At 37.6% G+C, this 16,285-nt stretch overlaps 1 protein-coding gene across 2 annotated transcripts in view; it reads right to left on the bottom strand.

Moving 5' to 3' along the window:
• Positions 1-14,834, bottom strand: part of LOC113038664 (nectin-3-like protein) — a 54,074-nt gene extending 39,240 nt beyond the window's left edge. Inside the window, exon 1 of one of the 2 annotated variants that reach the window (XM_026196259.1) lies at positions 14,627-14,834. In XM_026196259.1, coding sequence (XP_026052044.1) covers positions 14,627-14,720 — 94 coding nt within the window. In that variant the 5' untranslated portion in view covers positions 14,721-14,834. The remainder of the gene's footprint in view (positions 1-14,626) is intronic. The other variant, XM_026196258.1, reaches the window with a different exon arrangement.
• Positions 14,835-16,285: the final 1,451 nt, after the last annotated feature.

Here is a 16,285-nt window from a genome sequence, read left to right as displayed (position 1 = left end):
TTGAAGAAATGTTTCTTCAACACCAAATCAGCATATTCATGTGACTCTGAAGACTATGATTCTGAAAATTCAGCTTTGTCATCACAGAAATAAATTACATTTTAAAATTAAAACCAAAAACAGTTATACAATATTGTAATAACATTTCATAATTTTACTGTTTTTACTGTAGTTTTGATCAAACAAATTCAGCCTTTGTGAGTAGAAGAGACGTCTTTCAAACACACACACACACACACACACACACACACACACACACACAATTCTTAACCAACCCCAAACTTTTTTTTTTCTTTCTTTCTTTCAAGAAACCTTATAAGGCAACATAATTCAGTTGCCTACACCTTCCTTTGTGCCTGGAGTGTTTTTGTAATGCCTTAAAATGCTGCCTACGTAGACAGCTTACAAAGTTTTGAAACAAAACAGTTGTATAAACAAGGAAGAGATTAAATGCCAAATGCAGTGAGATGACAGTGCATTGATTTCGATCCAGACTAGATGTACAATATTTAGGTCAATTGTTTCTACAAAGTTCATCCAGATCTGATATAAAGGGCCAGTTCCAATATCAAGCACAAGTCCTGTTCTGGGATGCATTAGCATGGGGAGAACAGATTCAAATACACAAGGCAAAGCGGGTCTCAAGAATCCATCTGACCACAAGTTCCTGATGGAACAGATGGACTCTTGCTTCAAAACAGTCTGCTTTCAGGTCGGCCCGTTTGCTCTGTCATAGGGAGGGACTGAGGAATGAGCAGTTTGGGGGCTGAATCCATGTTTGAGCGTGGGAGATGCGAGTTCCTCGCTGTGGTAGGTGCAGCAGAGCTCCAATAAGGCCTCCTAAACAAACAGAGGTCTGAGCCTATGGGACATTTTCTAACGTCTAGGAAACTTGCCCAGCGTATCATCCTAAAAAATCCCTTTTCAGAGTCCATATCCCATATAGGAAAACCAGGGAGAGGGTGGGTACATGTGCTCACACACAAATTCAACTCAGCTTTGCCAATGTGGAGGATGCTGGAATACAATAAGTTTACTTGAATGATGAAAAGAGAACGAGCGAGTCTGATCTCACTCTGTTGAAGACACCCTGTAAGAAAAGCAGTGACTCAGAGGTCTATTTCTATCAACTGAACTGCGACTCAGCTTTCATTTTACATAAAGGCGCAATAGGTGATTGTCTTTAGAAATTTTTTTTGTTATGCTGGTTGAAAGTCTCTTCACATCCCGATAGCAATCATTCAAGTTAAGTGGACTACATGTATTTACTGATATATTCTGTGGAAGGGGCGTAGGTTCAAGAAATGTTCGTCCAATCAAAATGCTCGGTCAGAGAGTTTTAATTGGCTTTCCTATTTGCTTGTCAACGCAAGTATTTGTGTACCTCTGCACACCCGGTTCACGCAGGCAGGATATGTCATTAGCGCGTCCGCTGTGCAGACATAGCAAGGCAGGCAAACATCAACAACATGATCTTCTAAATCTAAAAAATCTAATTTCTGTGATGGCAAAGCTACATTTACAGCTTCATTACCCTCCAGTCTTCTGTGTCCTTCAGAAATTGAATTTGACAGAATTGCTACTCAAAAACATTTATTATTTAGTTGAAAACAGTTGCATGATTTTTTTTTGGAGTCTTTGATAAACAGAAAAAAAAAACATTTATCTGAAATAGTAACGTTATACACTACCGTTTAAATTATTAAAGGTCAGTAATTTTTTTTGAAAGAAATTAGGCTAATACTTTTATTCAGCAAGCACACATTAAATTGATCAAAAGCAACAGTAAAGACATTTATATTTCTATAGTTCAATAACATATGGTGATGATATATTTAGGGCTGCTCCCTAATAATCGACTAACCGTTAGTTGACGAGAAGAGGACTGGTAGACCATAATGTCATTAGTCGCAGAATTTTATTTTAATAATTCCACACGAAGTGGCGAAATCACTCTAGACTAGTCCATGTTGCAGTATAGTACATTGGGCAGGACATCCATATGCTCACTCTACATTCATCGAACTCAAAAATGCCTTATCATCTGAAATCTGTATGTAGTAGCAACTTTACATACCAGCTCAATCTAAAGTTTGCCTTAAAAAAAAAAAGTTCACTATTCACGTGTTTGTGTGGACTGTGGAAGCTGAACAGTAGTGAGCTTGGGCTACTGCAGGACAGATGGAGGTGCGGGTGCGATCACTTGCTCTTAAAATATTTCGTCATTTTTGGTCATACGGATAAGAATGCATCTTTTGCATTAATGCAGTGTACTTGCTGTTTTTCCCTAACACATTCATAATTATTATATTTGCCGGTGCTCTGTAGAAAGCCTTTTTTTTTTTTTTTTTTGCATGTGTTTGAGTGCTTATTAGGCTATGTAGGCAATTAAAGGCTCATTATTATGATTTATATGGTTTATTAATAAAAGTGCGACTAATAGTCAACTAATGAACTAGTAGACCAGAAAAATCTTTAGTCGAGGGCAGCCCTAAATGTATTCTGCACCTCTAATTATAAACCAACATCTTTTTCTCCCATTACATTCAATTTAGACAGCATGCACATGCAATATGTAAATAAAAAGCTGTCGGCATGCTATCAAATATACACACACACACTGATAGTGTGTGTGTGCATGCACGCCCGTACTAAAGCCCAAAAGTCTTTCTTTCATAAGCTCCAATTTAACAGCACTGAGAGACTATCTAATTAAAGAGTGAGACGAGACAGATGCACTTGGGTGGGATGCAGCAGTCAGATTCTCTGCACATGGTTACGGATAAAAAACACATGAAGATAAAATAGATGAGTACTTCAATTGAAGCGAATGCCGACAATCTTTCAATCACGAGCCCTTCACAAAATCAAAAGACTTCCGGTGCTGCAGTCTCAGAAGTTAAAAGGTTGTCTCCTGGAGGCATCAATGGCAAACCTTTGACATCAAGGAATCAGACGAGGAATGTTAAACCATGAGTTTCAAGAACTTCAAAGTGTCTTATGTGTATGATATGACAACAATGGTATGCAAGATGAGGATGTTGATGACATCAGCATGTGAAATCACATGCAGAGTTTCACATTTGCTTGCAATCATGACAGAAAATGTTGTTTCATATAAGACTGAAGCCATTCAGTGATTTCAGTGGCAAGGAGCTCGGCAGCTTTTATAATTACAGTCCCTGTATAATGTTCTGGTGTGTTTGAAAGAAAGGGAACACAATTACAGAGATCCTCGTCTGGCGTGGCTGTCAGAATTGTGTTTCAGAGCATGTGCATTCCAGAGTGACAAAATGAGAAAACCAGGAAGGACTCATCAGTGGAACGCTATAAAAAAAAAAAAAACGAGAGAGACACCAGCACACTAAAGACACAGAGAAGTTTGAGTCCTCCAACCAGGCCGAACGGAGATCAGCATCTGGGCTGCAATCTGGATATTTCCATGAATGATTAAAGCACGTGTGCATCCACAGTGGAAGAATTTTAGGAGAATCATTTCCAAAAAAACAAGTGGCTAGACCGTTATCCTCTGGTTGAACTGGGACACGTCGTTCGAACACAACAGCAGAAAACTAGCGATAGACCAGTTTTCAAACAATCTGTATATCTTATTTTGTTATCTTATTTCTAACATTTATAAACAAAATCTTATTTCATTTGTCATTCGTGTACATCGCTGTGAATTTATATCACACAGATGTACATGTAATTTTAGATCATATACCTTCCAATCTATGCAAGGCTAAATACTTAAATTACAGAAAATGCTACAATACAATTCCTTTAAAATAGGAAAAATAAATAATTAAATTGAAATGCCAAGTCATATACATTAATCTTGAAATATGAATTCTGATTTGATTTGCACTGGTTAAATTTGGTCACGTATTTAAATACTCAAATGCATTTCTTCCAAAGCAGAACGGAATTATTCTGAATTAGCAAAACTAAACTGCTGAATTGTGATTGGCAAATGCTTTGGTCAATAAAAGATTTAAAGTAAGCAAAGTAAGGAAGTAAAAATAAATAAAGTAGTGCTGACAAATGATTAATCGCATCCAACATAAGTTTTTGTTTAAATAATAAATGTGTGTATATACACACACACAGAGAGAGAGAGAGAGAGAGAGAGAGAGAGAGAGAGAGAGAGAGAGAGAGAGAGAGAGAGAGAGAGAGAGAGAGAGAGAGAGAGAGAGAGAGAGAGAGAGAGAGAGAGAGAGACACCATATACGACATACACCATATATTTTGAAAATATTATTACCTGTATTTATTTATATTTATATAAATGATATAATATGAATATATTTTATATATTAAACGTAGCATTTTCTTCTTAAATATATACAGTGCCCGGCCCCATTTCAATTTTTTTTTGTTTTTTGTTTTTGCATATATGTCACACTTAAAAGATTCAGATCATCATCAAACAAATGTTATTATTACACAACGATAATGCAAGTAATACAAAATGCATTTTTTTTTATTAAATCATGTTAAATCATGAAAGATCTGTGATTAACAACATTATTTTAGAAAGCAGAGTTAAATTTCACTAGCCAAACCTAGCCCTGCTGAATCAAGAAATCACTTCAATAGAACCTGTCTGACAAAGTGAAGCATGCTTAAAGAGCAACACATCATGCCACGAGCTAAAGAAATTCAAGAACAGATGAGAAACAAAACAGTTGACATGTATCAGTCTGAAAAGGGTTATAAAGCCAATTCTAAGGCTTAGGGACACGAGTGAACCATGGTCAGAGCCATTATCCACAAATGAAGAAAACTTGGAACTAGGGCTGTGCAATTAAATCACATGCCATTGTCATGCGCATCTCGTCAGTAAAGCCAGTCCCGTGAATAATAGTAAATCTCCATCACCTGCTTTCAGATTGAGCGGCATTCACTACCCAGAACTGTAGTTCACTGACAATTAGGCAATATCACCTTCATAATCGCAGATGAATCGCATTCGATTTTGAAATAGATATGGCCTAGCTTGTCAGTGAACTACCGGCTTTACTGACGAGATGCGCATGACAAACCACATGCGATTAATTGCACAGCCCTACTCAGAACAGTGGTGAACCTTCCCAGGAATGGCCAAAATCACTCCAAGACCGCAAACGACGACTCATCCAGGAGGTCATAAGAGAACAACAGGACAACATCTAAAGAACTGCAGGCCTCACTTGCCTCAATAAAGGACAGTGTTCATGATTCAACAATAAGAAAGAAACTGGACAAAAATGACATCCTTGGGAGAGTTCCAAGGCAAAAGCCACTGTGGACCAAAAAGAACACAAAAGGCTCGTCTCACATTAGTCAAAAAAATATCTCAATTATCCCCAAGACCTTTGGGCAAATATTCTGTGGACTCATGAGACAAAAGTTGACATTTTTGGAAGGTGTGTGTCCCATTACATGTGGTGTTAAACCAACACAGCATTTCATAAAAAGAACATCGTACCAACAGTCAAACATGGTGGTGGTGGTAGTAGTCTGGGGCTGCTTTGCAGCTTCAGGACCGGATGACTTGCCATAATTGATGGAACCATGAATTCTGCAGAAAATCTGAAAAGTGCACTTGGGTTCTGCAGCAGGACAATGATCCCAAACACACCAGCAAGTTCATCTCTGAATGGCTCAAGAAAAACAATATTAAGGTTTTGGAGTGGCCAAGTCAAAGTCTGGACTTAAATCCAATTGAAATGCTGTAGCATGACCTTAGATGGTCCATTAATGCTCAAAAATCCTCCAATGTGGCTAAATTAAAACAATTCTGCAAAGAAGAGGAGGTCAAAAGTCCTCCACAGCGATGTGAAATACTCGTGGCCAGTTATGTTGCTGCAAAGGGTGGCAAAACCAGTTATTAGAATTAATTAGTTATTTGATAGCGATTAATTGTTAGACAGCACTAAAATAAAGTAATAAAGCTAATATCAAATCAAATAACTAAAATTCAAGAATTTCTTCAAAAAGACAGAACTGAATTATTCTGAATTTGTAAAAACAGAATCCTGAATTATCAATCAAATTGATTCACTTTCAAAACACAGATTCTCACCTTTCCATATTCATTTAGAAATGTCGATCTTGGATTTAGAAGTTATAAAATCCCCATTACAAAACCAATTGCAGCAGATTTACTAGTTTAACACACTATTTGTGACAATCCAATAAGTTTCAAAGATGTCATACAAGACAATGATGTGAAGCACTGAAGAGGGCTGCTTCAGAGGATCAGCCGGCCAGACATAGTTCACACCAAAAAAATGCTGATAAGTGAAGTGGTATATTAGATAAAACTTGTGTGGGAAACAAGTGACCACTTCACGGTCCCAGCATGGCTGTGAAGAAAAACCAGGAAAGACTGTTGTTCACTGATAAGTAAAAGGCACTGCATTCAAAGTAAAACAAAACAGAAGGTAGTAACACAGTTCTGGTTTTCACTAAGCTAAACTTGACAGACCTAAAAAAAAAAAAAAAAACACCCCATAGTGGCTCCATCTAAAACAATCAGCACTAAAATATTATGAACGTTTATTGATAGGTTACACTGACCTCAGCATGAGGTCAAATCTACATTACGTCTCCAGCTAGTGTGGAGAATGTTCTTAAATCAGAGTCTAATCCGCTGCATTCCAAGCATTTTATAACATGCTTAAAGCTTTCACTGCACCTCAACTAAACACTGCACTGCCTCAAAGGAATAGTTCACCAAAAAATGCAGAATTGCTGAAAATGTCATTAGCTTCAGGCCATCCCAGATGTAGATGAGTTTGTTTCTTAATTGGAAGAGCTTTGGAAAAAATTTGCATTACATCACTTGTTCGCCAGTGGCTCCTCTAAAGTGAATGGGTACCGTCAGAACGAGAGGTCAAACAGCTGATAAAAACATCACAATATTCCACAAGACTCCAGTTCATCAATTAACATTTTTTAAAGCAAAAAGCTGCATGTGTTAAGAAAAAAAAAAAAAAAAAAAAATCCACAATTAGGACATTAACTTAAAACAGTTGCTTCTGGTCAAAATAGTCAATCTAGAACAACATTTCCTCCAATGAAAAAGACCACCATCCACCCACATATTTGTTCCGAACTGTTTTTGCTTGTAAACGGTCCCAGATCTTTGCATATTTCTCTCTTGATTCAGACAAGACAACGTTTAAATGAAGACATAAATATTTAGGATAGAGGACTCATATTTTAATTAGAAACAACGTTCTGAAGGTAAAAATTTCGTGATTTTGAATTTAAATACATGTAGCACAAGACGTTAACCGATGGACTGGAGTGGTGTGGATTTTTGTGATGTTTTTATGAGCTGTCTGAACTCTCACTCTGACGGCACCCATTCACTGAAGAGGATCCATTGTTGAGAAAGTGATGCAATGCTAAATTTCTCCTAATCTGCTCCAATGAAGAAACAAACTAATCTATTATAAATTTCAATTTTGGGTGAAATATTTATTTAAAAAGCAGCAGAATTACGGACATGTCAGCGAATATATGCTTTTGTGAATCCCTTACTGGATAAGCATTACGAATCAAACTTATTTCCATATCAATGCCTTCAGGACATTTTAGCGATACAGGTTGTCCCACAGATAATGCAGGTGTTATACAGAAATCAGAAAGCACCATTACTAAGTGCAAGTCTAAACTGTCAGTAAATTAACAAACACATACATAAACTTCATAGGCCTCTCATTAAACCCTTCCAGGGCTGCAAGCACACACAAAGAGAGGGTTGAATTGACAACACACCAAACACAAACAGCCTTTTGTAAGGAGCGCTGTGGGCACTCTGAGAGACCCTAGGGATTTCCATGTGTCCCAGGACGATCTGCAGCAAATGCTAATAAACTGGGCCAGAATACATCATTCTGGAAACACTAGAATATACTCTCAGCCTTGAGAGGAGAGGAAAGGTGGGGAACTGTGAGAAAAAAAGACACCATGGCAACAAAACAGCACTTAAGAAAAGAAACAAGTCAGGATGGATTACACTTTGCATGAAATCTACACGCTTTCCCTTCTCTATGTCATAACATCACGCAAAACAAAATGACTTACAGGTGTTTTGCAATGTTTAAACAGTTCTTCCTTGGCCAGTTTCATGTAGAGAGGCAACTTTTTACCAATACTAGACTGACTTTTGATGTTTGCAACCAATGACTGTAGTTTACAAAACTCTACACACAAACGTATGTACAACAGTGTCATCACACTATGGGTGATAATGTCTCCAACTAGTCTCTTGCACAATGCTACATAATGACCTCAAAACTCTTAACATGCATGATTTTTTAACTAATAGTTTGATGCATCACATGACCAGCTCCAAATGTATGGCTTTTCTGATTTGGTAAACTTGCTCAGTAGCTCACCTGGTACAGATTGCATTATATTGTAGAAAAGCGAAAATTACATGGATGCTTCAGCTAATGTGTTTTTATCTCACGTTTGCTTTTGGTTAGGCTATAGGTAGGGTTTAGTGTAGGTGGTATGCTATTTTCAAACACAGAACATTACACTCACCAGGCATTTCATTTCTCTGCCTTGATACAAACAGAAAACAACATAATAAAATGCTGCCAGATTTACTTTCATCGGTTTTGGATAAAACCGATCATACGTTAATAAGTGCCACTCACCGGACATTTCACTTTGAAAGTGTCACGACAATGTTCAAGAAACATTATAACATCAGAAACGTTGCGACAGGCAAGTTTTTTTTAATGTGCATGGTTAAAAAAAAAGAAGAAATTAATCATATTTAAATCCATAGTAGAGTATTCAAGCTAAGACTTGCTTCCAAAATCAGTGCATAAAATGCAAATTCTTCAGAATCATCATAATACACTCCAAGTCATAACCAGCAGCAGAGCAAAGATCACAAAAATAACAATGACCAACGCCCTCCACGGACAGCTGCAGAAAGTCTAATCAAGCAATAGAAAGAAGTTAGAAACTACACACAGCATAAACATGTCACTGTTAGCCACAGACCACAGTCTCATAGAAGACACAGGGTTCATCTCCCCACCCAAAGAGAGACAGCTGCTTGATGAGGAGGTCACTGAAACATGGCTGCCCTTCATGCTCTGGCAAAAAGCTGAGCCGGTCATCTCAGAGATTAATGCTGCACTTAGAGATCACTGACTGTCTGTTTGTTTCTCTCTTATGTTAACAACAGCACCATCGCAACACACACGCACACAGACAGCATCCTGAGCTGGCCTCTCCATTATTGCTTCTGCTTAATCCTCTTTTGCAGCAGAGGGACAGATGAATGAATCCCTCCTCTCTACAGCACTGACATCTCATCGACCCTCTCTTTAAATGTCACAAAATGTTAAATCGATCTGTGTCGGCTATTAAATCTCCCTGTGATCCTTAATTTCAGAAAAACCTGTCTATTTTTGAGCACCTCAGTTTGGGGGGAAAAAATAGCTGGCAGCGCTCTGTTTTCAGTCTTTGATGGCGCCAAGACAGCTCATCTTGATCCTGCAGGGTACAAAAGAAGAAAACTTTTCGTGGAGAGGCACAATATTCATTAGGCTAGCTGAGTACTTGTTATAGACTAAGAAAAAAATAACATTCAAATTTCAGAAACAGATTTTCTTCTGATTGTTGCAGACACCATACTTTTTATGGCGGTCAAAGTTGACATGTTTTCAAAAATTTGAAAATTCTGTAATTATTACTCACCTTCATGCCAAAAACGTATTCTTGTAGCATCATAAAAGAACCACTGATGTCACATGGCCTATTTTAACAATGTCCTTACTACCATTCTGGACCTTGAACGTGGTAGTTGCATTGCTGTCTATGCAGGGTCAGAAAGCTCTGGGATTTCATCCAAAATATCTTAATTTGTGTTCTGAAGATGAATTACGGGTTTGGAACGACATGATGGTGAGTAATTAATGACAGAATTTAAATTTTGGGGTAAACTAATCCTTAAGTTATATCGAAATGTACGTTTAATGCAATAATTTTTTTAATTTATAGCATTGAATATTATTAATGTTTCACTTCTACAGATGAGTTGGAATCAAACTGGTCACAAATCTAGACTAGCATTCAAAGTGTACAGCCAGAAAGATTTATTAAGCCTAGTGTATGTGAAAGAAATCTACTTAAAAAGGCTGCCATAATGTGATCAAAATATAGTAATATTATAAAATGTTATTACAACTTAATATATCTGGTTTCTCTGTTAATATACACACATTTTAAATGGCAAAGTATAATTTTCAGCAGTTATCATTAATCCAGCGATTCCAGCCTTCAGTATGTAATACATGAACTTTCAGAAATCTTTCTAATATGCAAATTTGGTGCTTAAGAAACAATGTTGAAAAGATGTAAAAAATTATACTGTGCTGCTTCATTTTTTTTGGAAACCATGATTTTTTTCCCCCAGGATTCTTTGATAAACAGATAACTCAAATCAATAACATTTATTTAAAATAGTAATCATTTGCAACATACTTCACTGTCACTCTTTATCAATTTAATGCTTGCTGAATAAAACGTATAAAAAAAAAAAAAAAAAAAAAAAAAAAACACGTTCTGACAGCAATGTAAATGTTTAGCTCTGGGATAGTGTTAAGGGGTGACATCAGAATCATAACCGGTACAGAAGGTGAGCTCACTCTCCACCACATGCCCCTGTGCAGACCAGCTCTCACAAGCACAGATGAAAGGGTCTATATAAAGAGGTCATTCATTATTCAACCTTGCTCCAAAGCAGCATGACCTGGAGTGCCAAAGTGGAGAAATCTCTACTCCTACAACCACAAAACATGCATGTTTTTCATAGACTATTCATGAATAAACAATGAATAAGGAAGCTAGCTAAGACATCTTAATGAGTACGGTGTATTGATGCCTTAATGGTCCTGCGGACAGAACACTTTGTTTTACCTCACAGATTCCATGTCACAAGCATTACAACATTATCCACAAAATCATGTTACAGATGGAGCTTATTCGCAGATGCACCGCCGGCCCCGTCCATTCTGTCTTGATAAGAGAGAGCACTCAGGGGGCCGGGTAGCAGTGATTTAAGCTCTAGAAAAATACATAGAGATTGAGAGTGTTGAAAGGATTGCATTTAACACCACTAATGCTTCAATTCCCACATCACATTTTAGTGCTTTTATCGATCACAAGAAGAGTGGTCAAGACGACAGTCAAAGAAGAATTAGAAAGAAAAAATATTTCTATAATTTACTCAGTGCAAATATTATTAGCCTCTGATATTAGTGGTTCCTGGTTCGGGAATGGCATGGATTTAAGGCCCCCGGAGATGCTGATTTTTCCAGACCAGGTGGTGCAGAGTTGTTCCATATTAAGCACGGGATCCAACACCAGTTCCCCATTGGTGGAATAGAGGTTTTGGCTGACACAATCGAGTAACAGAAAATCATATATATGTTTTTTTTTTTTGCAATGTCTTCAACATGAATTTGTATTATTGGTTGTTAAAGTGTAGTTTGTAGCATGTGATGACACAAACCATCACTCAAATCAAGTAATCAGGCAGAATATGATATCTTTTTTTGGGGGGGTAAATTACATACTTTCCTATAGCAATGTATGCTTGAATTATGCTGACTTCTCGCATGGTCTCAAAAGGATGTTAATATTAGACTTGAATAGTTTTACTTCAATTAACTAAATAGCAATTTAACATACATCAAAATTATGACCCAGCTCCACTATTTGAATTGTTAAATAAGTACAGAAATGTCAAATAGTCGCTACTGACATTTGATACATTTAAAACTACTTACCATTCATACGTGTTGATCTTATGTTAGATAATACTTTAGGAAACTCAGTAGTCTTCAAAAACATGGAATTGTGTACCTCGATCTCAGTAACAGAACACCCAAGTAATCCCTATTCATTGAAAGTACCATGATATCTATACAAAAGGTCTAGATACTTATCACTTGACTGAAATAACACGACGCATGGAGAAAAACTGCCTTTAACAAAGAAAAAGGCCTGGGAGAAAATTTAAAGTCCAAGTTATTAACCAACCAATTTGATTCAGGGATAAAAATGGAACACTGTGACAGAGACAGAGAGAGAAAAGCAATTAAGATGACATGAATGTGATGGAGCGAAGAGAAGTTCGAGAGAGAGAGGTAGAGAAAGACCGGGAGTGAGAGAAAGAGGGAGGGTGGGACACACAGAGTGGAATGCCAGGGCTAATCCCCAGCTCCTGTGTGGTATTTTAACTGTTATTCTTTCCTCCTCTCTCTCCTCATTCCCCTGCCACCATCACTCACTGCAGTGCAGGCAACGACCACACCATGTCTGGACAAACCTAAGGACAGGAGACGCAGTGGCTGACCCCGCTGGACACAAGGTCTTAGAATCAGCTGGGCCTCTGGCCTGACATTTGTCTCCTTAAAGGGATAGTTCTCCCAAAACTTCTGTCATTAATTACTCACCCTCATGTCGTTCCAAACCCGTGAGACCTTTGGTCATCTTTGGAAGACAAGTTAAGATATTTTTGATGAAATCCAAGAGATTTTTGACCATACATAGACAACAGTGCAGCTAAAATGTTCCCAGACACAGAAACGTAGAAAGGATATTGTTAAAATAGTCCATGTGACATCAGTGGTTCAATAATAATTTTAAGAAGCTACGAGAATAGAATAATTTTTGTGTGCAGGGGAAAATAAAATAACTTTATTCAACAGTTCTCCACATCTTCCCATCCTCTTCCATTATCGAGAGTACAACAACGTATGCACATTGCATTCCTCTGCTCGTAAAAAATAAGGTTGTGGTATTAATGATAATGGTGGAGGACTGTCCCGGGAGAGAAGAAATAGTTAAGTGTCACTATTTTTGTTTTCTTTGTGCACAAAAAGTGCTTTCGTAGCTTTGTAAAATTAGGGTTGAAATGCTGATGTTACATGGATTATTTTAATGATGTCCTTACAACCGTTCTTTGCCTTGAACATATCAGTTACGTTGCTGTCTTTGAAGGGTCAGAGAGCTCTCGGATTTCATTAAAAAAATCTTAATTTGTGTTCCGAAGATTAACAAAGGCCATGTGGGTTTGGAAGGACATGAGGGTGGGTAACTAATGACAGAATTGTCATTTTTGGATGAACTATCCCTTTAAAAAGAACAGGATGTTTATAAGCCACAAAATACTAAGAATAAGTCCCAACCTTTGCTCCCAGACCAATAAAAATGCAAATGAAAGACCGAAAGTTACAAAGTAAAGTTTTAAAACATTCCATCGTGGTCCAAACGTTTACTGCAACATTTACCAACATGTCAGAGACAAAACGACGATTGTTTAATGCCCAAGGCCCGACAAATACTGGAGGATTTGCTGTGAGTGAGTGAGTGAGTGATCGATCGGGCGCGAGGACGCCGTCTCGCGCAGACAAACCGGTCACTATGGATACCGGCCCGCTGTGCACGAGCCGGAGCGCGGTGTTGTGGTCTGACCTCTGCCTGCATGTGTCCCCTGCAGCTGCAAAATGATACACAGCTGAAGTCCGTTGCTAAAAGAAGGCAACTGCCGTCGTGACAGGTGTGCTCGCAGACACCCGGACAGTCAGGGGCAGAACGAGTTTGACTGTCAACGAGAAGCGTGCTTGTAGGAAAACCTTGTTTTAAATTAACTGCAAGGCTGCAGGTATGACATCTGAAAACCGCCTTAGACCAGCTAGAAACCAGGTAGCAAGCTTACATTCAATTTATTGATTTATTTTTTAACAGAGATGCATTGCCAAATAAGCGCCTAACAATGCAAATGTCAAACCTGGGTCACTTAAAATTAATTAAACTAAATTACATAAAGTAATACAAAATTACATAAAATGTTACGTTACTTGTGATGAAGTTACCAGAAACGGTGAATTGCTAATCTATCTAGAAAAACTTATTGTTCAGTCCATTTTCCGATTAACTTTCAGTCGAAGGTAGCAAATGAAAACAAGCTCTATTTTTCTGCTACGATGAAGCTAAAAAAAACAAACAAAGAGCGCAACATTTGGCGTGGATTACGAGCTGGCAAACAATGACTATCATTCCACTGCCAACAAATGTCAAGGGGTTACTTCGAGGATCCGACTATTCTTTAAAGATGTGAGGTTAGAAATAAAAGGTTTAATATATATATATATATATATATATATATATATATATATATATATATATATATATATATATATATATATATATATATATATATATAAAGCTGCTTGTTTTGGGGTTTCTGCTAAGATGTTTCCATGGCAGCTAAACCTCAGTCCTCGTGCGAGATTCCTGCCTTCACACAATCAGCGTAGTTTGAGGGAAAATAGCGGACCTGATACAATTAAAAAGGTTAGACTTTGGTTCTTGATTAAATATTTGTAAGGAATCTCAAATGAAATCGGCAAACCTAAGTTTTAGAAACTTTTTATGTCAAAAACGACTTTGCACGGTGACGTTCTGAAGGACTGTCCGCGAGCCCAGAACGGCGTCATGTTCACGCGCTCAATACTTTCCACAGACTGCTGGATTCCCTCAAAGTTTTCAAAGGGTTTGCGCGCGCACGACACAGCAAATAAGGCATGATCAAACCTACCTGGCATAAATGACAGCATGAGCAGGACTCTAACATTCAGTCCCGGGTGGATCGGTTTATTCCTGAGATAATGGGCAGTCACTGTCAGCGCCATATCGCCGCCCGTGTTCTCGCTTCTCTCGTTCCCCGAAACTCTGAAAGCTCCTCAGCAACAACTCCATAGGGACAAGGCTGCGTCTGGACCGTACCACTCCGCCTCTCCGTGATGGGGGTGTGTAGTCTTACCTGAATCGCAGACCATTATTTGCTAAACAAGATGATGGACAAAGGTAACTGACTGATCATGAAGTTATATACTTTTATAGATCACTTATATAGATCAGTGTTTATATATAAATATATATATATATATATATATATATATATATATATATATATATATATATATATATATATATATATATATACAGATACAAATTATTACATAAAATCAAATATAGCAAAGCCTAGTTGAAAGTAGCAATTTATCGAAGTATGCAAAAGATATCTCATATTCTGACTGTTTTGTTATACCTATATTTGTTAACACAAATTCGTGTACATTCTGATTATATTTGTTGTATGTTGCAAAGCATTGCATGCATGCAGTTTCACGTGCTTTTTTTTCACTGTTATAGTGACACCTTCTATGTAATCGGAAGGAAAATGCATGCAACCCCTTAAATAGCTAGAGTGAAATGATAATTCACCCCTGTAAATTTATGTTATTATCTGTCGCTACTTCCATTTCTGAGAAACGCTGTTTTAAGTGGATTAGACCGAGCCCCAAAACACACTTGTAGTCAATCAGCAGTCAGGGGTGTGTCCACTCATGATTAAGGTGGTGCCTGTGTTGCATGTTTGTGAATTTTGGGGCGGGGCTATTAAGATTGGGGTGTGTCTCTTTTATAGGGGCGTGTTTGTTTTGGCCAGGCACAACGCCAGAATAAGTTGGGGTGCGAAGAAAATAAATGATATTGATGACGTAAGAGTTACTTTGTAAAGAAATGGGGCTAAACTAGGGCTATTTAAAATTCTGACTGGGTTATAAACCTCTTAGCCCCAGTGTAGCGCAGTCCCTGGTTTTGGAGGTTTCAAATATTAACAGCGTTTCTCAAAAATCATTTTTATGCACCTTTAAGTTTCACGAAAAATACAAATTTCCTCATATACTGCAAAAGCATTTAGCTGAATTCAGAATTCAGCTCACGTTAAACACAACATATTCAAATGCATTTCAAATGTAATGCAAATTGTAGCAATGAGCACATAATGTTATAGCAACAATAAATGGCCATATTCCAGCCAAATTTGTGAAGTAAAGGAACAAAATAATTAAAAGAAAAGCTGGGTTTCTATTTAAAGGGATACTCCAACCCAAAATGAAAATGTTGTCATTATTAATCACTTACCCCCATGTCTTTCCAAACCTGTAAAAGCTTAGTTCGTCTTTGGAACACAATTTAAGATATTTTGGATGAAAACCGGGAGCCTTGTTAATGTCCCATAGACTGCCAAGTAAGTTACACTTTTGAGGTCCAGAAAAGTATGAAAGACGTTGTCAGAATAGTCCATCTGCCATCAGTAGTTCAACCGTAACATTATGAAGCAACGAGAATCATTTTTGCACACGACGAAAACAAAAATAATGACTTTATTCAACAATTTGTCTCCTCTATT

The sequence above is a fragment of the Carassius auratus genome, chromosome 21 (assembly GCF_003368295.1).
Source record: "Carassius auratus strain Wakin chromosome 21, ASM336829v1, whole genome shotgun sequence".
Taxonomy (NCBI): Eukaryota; Metazoa; Chordata; class Actinopteri; order Cypriniformes; family Cyprinidae; genus Carassius; species Carassius auratus.
Note: the sequence above shows the minus strand (reverse complement) of the source record. Positions and strands in the feature narration are given on the sequence as shown.